General features: G+C 38.9%; 1 protein-coding gene across 1 annotated transcript; it reads left to right on the top strand.

The window, feature by feature from the left end:
- The first annotated feature begins 3,505 nt into the window (after positions 1-3,505).
- LOC139381773 (interferon regulatory factor 1-like) lies at positions 3,506-6,071 on the top strand. Its single transcript, XM_071125525.1, has 8 exons — positions 3,506-3,592; positions 3,974-4,073; positions 4,739-4,918; positions 5,030-5,122; positions 5,272-5,424; positions 5,547-5,599; positions 5,736-5,829; positions 5,962-6,071. Exons 1-8 carry the CDS (start codon positions 3,506-3,508, stop codon positions 6,039-6,041), a joined length of 840 nt encoding a protein of 279 aa, XP_070981626.1. The 3' UTR covers positions 6,042-6,071.
- Positions 6,072-6,621: the final 550 nt, after the last annotated feature.

The following is a 6,621-nucleotide window of genomic DNA, read 5'->3' as shown; positions in this document are numbered from 1 at the left end:
ACATTTGATTTGATTTTGATTAATACTGGCTAGAATCGAGTGTGATGACCCGTCCTCCCCTCAGCAGCCTCCACTGAATCTGGCCATTAATCTTGAGCAGAAAGTGGACACATGGAGACAAGATACAGTTTTTTGTCGTATGCCACAATGAGCCAAACTGCAAGCTCTCAACACTCTATCGCAACACTGAAGTTCCATTAGGTAAACAAACAATATCATGGCACAGTATCCATCCATCCTCATCACACAACATTCATTCAAGCTATTCATTTAAATAATATCTCAAGATGGTATTTTCTCTTCTCAATGCATATGCCAGTAATCAAACCATCTTCATAAATTTAAGAAATGCTCACGTAAAGCTTTGTCTTGTCTGATGGTCCACATCCTGGCCACTGAGCAGTATTTGCACTTTCACCACCCTGTGAATAGCTTAATCAGAAAGTGAATAACTTAATCAATTTAAGGTGACAGAATTAGATTGCATTTTTTGTCTCCTCCACTATGGTTGTAGCTCAGAATCTGAATGTCAAAGAAATGAATCAATGATATCTCCATATGCATTGGAGTCATGTCCTGGGTATTTTACAGCTTGTTTCTAGCATAAAGCTTCGCCAACCAAAGCGCTGTTATACCCTGAGTGTACAAAACATTAAGAACATGCTCTTTCCATGACAAAGACTGACCAGGTGAATCCAGGTGAAAGCTATGATCCCTGATTGATGTCACTTGTTGCATCCAATTCAATCAGTGTAGATAAAGGTGAGGAGACAGGTTAAAGAAGGATTGTCAAGCCTTGAGACAATTGAGACATGGATTGTGTATGTGCACCATTGAGGGTGAATGGTCAAGACAAAATATTTAACTAAGTATGGTAGTAGGTGCCAGGCGCACCCGTTTGAGTGTGTCAAGAACTGCAACGCTGCTGGGTTTTTCACGCTCAACAGTTACCCATGTGTATCAACAATGGACCACTACCCAAAAGACATCCAGCCAACTTGACACAACTGTCTGAAGCAATGGAGTCAACATGGGCCAGCATCCCTGTGGAACGGTTTCGACCCCTTGTAGAGCCCATGCCCCGACAAATTGAGGGTGTTCTGAGGGCAAAAGGGATAGCAACTCAATATTAGAAAGGTTTTCCTCATGTTTTGTATACTCAGTCTATGTAAGGCTACAGGTTGTTACAACCTAGTTTTTTTTGTGTGGGAGTCATATTTCTGTATATAATGTACAGTGGCAAGAAAAATATGTGAACACTTTGGAATTACCTGGATTTCTGTATAGATTTGTCATAAAATTTGATCTGATCTTCATCTAGGTCACAATAATAGACAAGCACAGTCTGCTTAAACTAATAACACACAAACAATGTTACGTTTTCATGACTTTACTGAACACACTGTGCAAACATTCACAGCGCAGGGTGGGAAAAGTATGTGAACCCTTGGATTTAATTTAATTTAATAACTGGTTGACCTTCCTTTTTGCAGCAATAACCTCAACCAAACATTTTCTCTAGTTGCCATTCAGACCTGCACAACGATCAGGAGGAATTTTGGACCATTCCTATTTACAAAATCATATCAGTTCAGCAATATTCTTGGGATGTTTGGTGTGAACCGCTCTTTTGAGGTCATGCCACAGCATCTCAATCGGGTTGAGGTCAGGACTCTAACTGGGCCACTCCAGAAGGCGTATTTTCTTATCCTGAAACCATTCTGTTGTTGATTTACTTGTTGTTGTCCTGTTGCATCACCCAACATCTGTTGAGCTTCAATTGGCGGACAGATAGCCTAACATTCTCCTGCAAAATGTATTGATACACTTGGGAATTCATTTTTCCGTCGATGATAGCAAGCTGTCCAGGCCCTGAGGCAGCAAAGCAGCCCTAACCACGATGCTCCCTCCACCATACTTTAAAGTGGGGGTGTTTTGATGTTGAAGTGCTGTGCCTTTTTTTCTCCGCACATAGTGTTGTGTGTTCCTTCCAAACAACTCAACTGTAGTTTCATCTGTACACAGAATATTTTGCCAGTAGCGCTGTGGAAAATCTAGGTGCTCTTTTGCGAACCTCAGACGTGCAGCAATGTTTTTTTTGGACAGCAGTGGCTTCTTCCGTGACGTCCTCCTATGAACACCATTCATGTTAAGTGTTTTACGTATCGTAGACTCGTCAACAGAGATGTTAGCATGTCCCAGAAATTTAAGTCTTTAGCTGACACTGGGATTCTGCTCAACCTCATTGAGCATTCTGTGCTGTGTTCTTGCAGTCATCTTTGTAAGACGGCCACTCCTAGGGAGAGTTTCAACAGTGCTGAACTTTCCGCATTTATAGACAATTTGTCTTACCGTGAATGGATCAAAATCAAGGCTTTTATAGATACTTTTGTAACAATTTCCAGCTTTATGCAAGTCAACAAATCTTAATCTTAGGTATTTTGAGATCTCTTTTCTTCAAGGCATGGTTCACATCAGGCAAATGCTTCTTGTGAATAGCAAACTCACATTTTGTGAGTGCTTTTTATAGTGTAGGGCAGCTCTAACCAACATCTCCAATCTCGTCTCATTGATTGGACTCATGGTTAGCTGACTCTTGACTGAGCTTTTGAAGAAGTCATTAGCCTAGGGGTTCACACACTTTTTCCAACCTACACTGTGAAAGTTTAAATGATGTATTCAATATAGACAAGAAGAAATACAATAATTTGTGTGTTATTAGTTTAAGCACATTGTGTTTGTCTATTGTTGTGACTTAGACGAAGATCAGATCTAATTTTATGACCAATTTATGCAGAAATTCAGGTAATTCCAAAGGGTTCACATACTTTTTCTTTCCACTGTACATAGAGGAGGGGCCTTAAAGGGTGCTGTGTGGGTGTAATATAGTTTCCTTGAAATTACAATGCACTTCTCAGGAAACCTAGCTACCTGTCAGTGTGTGCATCGGTAGTTTAAGGAAACCCGTCAGTGTGAGCACACAGGAGGTTTGAGGATTCCATGCGCAGGTTAGTGAATTAGCTATTATCAGGATTATTCTAAACAGTGTGGGGATCAATGGGGGATCAATTATAGTCAAATATGAAAGGATAAGGATCACACAACATAGACATCAGTCATTATTAAGCATGGTCTGGTTCATTTCTGAAAAGCAGTCTAGTTGGACAAAATCGTGCATGTTCTAAACAGTGTGGTGATTGCAGAATTGAGTCAGTTGTATAACTAGTTGAGTGGGATCGTTTAAGAAAAAAGCTGTCATGCAGTATTTATTTCTATTTGTTATGATCTTTGAGAGATTCACCTGACTATTTAGGGTCATTCCTCGCCTCATTTTATCACCAGAACATACACATACTCACTTATCAAGCACAGTTCTGAATGCTGAGTCCCCTGGACAAGACGTTGATATAGTTGAACATAACACAAATACATTTAGATACAAAATGTGTTTTATTGAATGTCAGGTGTGAAGTAAGGCAGACTGCAACCCTAGGTTCATTAGAAGATGCATCAAGGTCGTCTAAGACTGCGACCCTGGCTTGAGGAGCAGATACAGTCAGGGAAATACCCAGGGGTCACCTGGCGTGATGAGGTAAAACATTGTTTCAGATGTTTAAATAATTTTACAACAAAAATGTCATAATCGAGATTGTCATTGCTTTTGTTCTTGTACATTTGTAGTATGATTATACTGTACACTTAAATGCATTTAAGTCCAACGTCTGATACAAAATATCTAACATAAGCAAGATTTTTATGTAAGACTTCACTCACACCAGAAAATGCTTAAGTCCATATCCAACAGGTCTCATATCTCAAGTGAAATATCTTTCTGGTTATAACCAATATAATTTAAGTCCCCTTTCTAATAGAAGTCTCACTTCTTTCTTTTGGGAATATACTGCTTTTGTCACAGTCCAGATATGAAAAGATAAAAGGTTTACCATTTGGACTACTCTGCTTTGAACTTTAGACAGCTCAAGTTTTTCAGATTCCTTGGAAGCATGCGGCTCGACATGGTTGGAATATAGACAAGGACGCCACTTTGTTCCGAAACTGGGCGATACACACAGGTAAGGAGCAAGTTCAGACACCAATGGACAAAGCTCTCTGATTGCACCATGAAAAGCTCTCTTCCACCATGATATGAAGGTATTATGTATACCCAAGTTTTGCATGGTCCGTTGCTGGTAAAGTGCATTTATCACATCTCTAAAGCAAGTTAGAATAGCAGCAAATGTATCAGTTTGCTTGCTCCAATATTTGTCACTGATACTTGATATTATAAATTATAATACATCCAGGTCAGCACTAAATATCCACTTCATGGACCTAAAGAACAGAGTTCTGCATTTTTACATCACCCTTGTGGATTAAACCTTATCAAAAATTTGAGCCTTATTCTCATCTTCAATGTTCAATGGCCATAGCAACTGAAACACTGAAAAGCCATCTGCCTGTAGACACGTCACACAAGTCAAACTAAATTTTTATGATGTATTCAGATCTATGGATGGGAAAATCCATTTCCATTGTTGTAAATATTTATGATTTTATCAATTGCTGAAAAAAAAATCTGTACTGACAAGGGCAACAAATTTACCTATTTGTGCATGTTTTCCAAGTCAGTAGTGAGAACCTTTGGGATAAAACAATACTTGCTCATCCTTGCTTGTATTTAAAATGACACCGTTCACAGTTTTCCTTAGATTAATTCATTTTATCCTTTTGGTTCAAGGCAGATACAAACCTGGAATAGACAAGCCTGATCCGAAGACATGGAAAGCCAACTTCCGATGTGCCCTGAACTCTTTACCCGATGTGAAAGAGCTACAAGACAAGAGCATCAAGAAGGGCAGTAATGCTTTCAGGGTTTACATGATGCTGCCTGTTATTAAAATGACCAAACAAAGAAAAGGTGAGTAGCTTTAGAAAGCTATCAAGAGTAAACATCTCAATGACGGAATATAGCCCAGTGATAATAATGACAGTCGTGTTACTTGGTGCCATTTACTTTGTTGCTGTCTAGGACTAAAGGAGTCAGATGTTGCCATAAAACAAAGTCTGATCTCCCTCTCAGAAACTCACACAGGTTCTTGTGCGCCACTGGATAGATTTGCAGGTAGGGACAACTAACTACAGTGTATTGGCAGAAAGTCACTGTCCAGCATTCTCTTATGGCGTGTTGATCAATAGATTGGGTTCTCTTGGTATCAAGCCGTCTGTCAAATTCAATGTTTAATTAAGCATCAGTCACCTCTGTTTCCATAGAGGTTTTCCTGAAGTATAGAGGTGGGCAGGCCAGTCACAGCCCTGGTATATTTCATGTCAATGACAATTACCCTCCCTACAACACCATAAAGGATGAACAGTCACCAGAACAGTCCTACTCTCACCAGTCATCCTTAACACCTGAAGTGCATGGTAAGAGCTGCTATGTATATAGCTAAAGTGCCAATGTATGTACATACAAAAGTAGTTCAAGCGCATTACTTTTTTTCTTTCTAGAAATAACTTTATGCATGGCCTTATTTTTACGTACACAGAAAGATCTGATACTACCACTGACGACAATGAGCAAGCAGAGGCTGTATTCAAGGTAAACTAGCAGTTGAAGTTTCTGTAATTTCAGAATTGTCATTTGTAATTTTGTTAATACGGTTAATATATGTACACAAATTAAAATGACATTCCATGCATCTACAATTTTAAACCAGTGATATGTGCTCCTGCAGATAGTTGATCACCTAAAAACCATAGAGCACTGGAGCCAGTCTAATGAAAACAGAAGCTGGAGGGCAGCAGCCACCGGCTGGGTGGACTGTTACTGTAAGGCACTTGGCTACTGCCTACTTTCTCTTTACTCTCTAAACGGACAACTTTTTTAAATAATTTCCTCAGATATGGTTAACTTTTTTGGGTGGGAAATTCTTCTCAATATGTTTATCCTTCACTCTACAGGTGAGGATATGGATTACTTGGGGTATCCCGTACAGACCGATTGCTACACACACAGTGCACAGCAAAGACCACTTCTATAAGACGAGTGGGAGCAACATGCATCTAACAGACTGCCATGCTAAAATCCCTGAAAAAGGTGGAGACATTTTTCTTCCAAGCCAAGCCCAATTCTATAATGCTGTATTCAGATGAACTGTAAGACTCTGACCAAGCAGTTGAGAGCACATACAGTACATTAAAAACTGAGTTAATCACATTAAGCTGAACTGTCATTGTAGAATAGATTTTTTTCCCCTAAAATGTTTGCCTTTTATTAAACTTAAATTGACAAAAGGCCTATATGTTTAAAGTTGTTTTCATTATAACTACAAACTCTTCTATTAACTTCAATTGAGAGTATTAGCACAGTATCTCAGGAAATGCCCTTTGAGATGCATGAAGCAATGTCCATGGAGGAATTTCTTTCTTTAGAATAAAAAGGAGCAGGTACAAAAAAAAAAAAAAAAAAAAAAATAGAGCAGACAACCATTTAATTCCTCAGACCACCTTTAATGAAAAAACATCTCATTCCAATGAATGAGTTTATCAAGTAGAGATAGTGAAATATATAATTGCAAAGCAATCAGCTCATACATATTTTGGGGATATACTTTCGGGCAC

This window comes from Oncorhynchus clarkii, chromosome 23, assembly GCF_045791955.1.
Source record: "Oncorhynchus clarkii lewisi isolate Uvic-CL-2024 chromosome 23, UVic_Ocla_1.0, whole genome shotgun sequence".
Taxonomy (NCBI): domain Eukaryota; kingdom Metazoa; phylum Chordata; class Actinopteri; order Salmoniformes; family Salmonidae; genus Oncorhynchus; species Oncorhynchus clarkii.
This window is presented reverse-complemented; position numbering and strand designations above follow the sequence as displayed.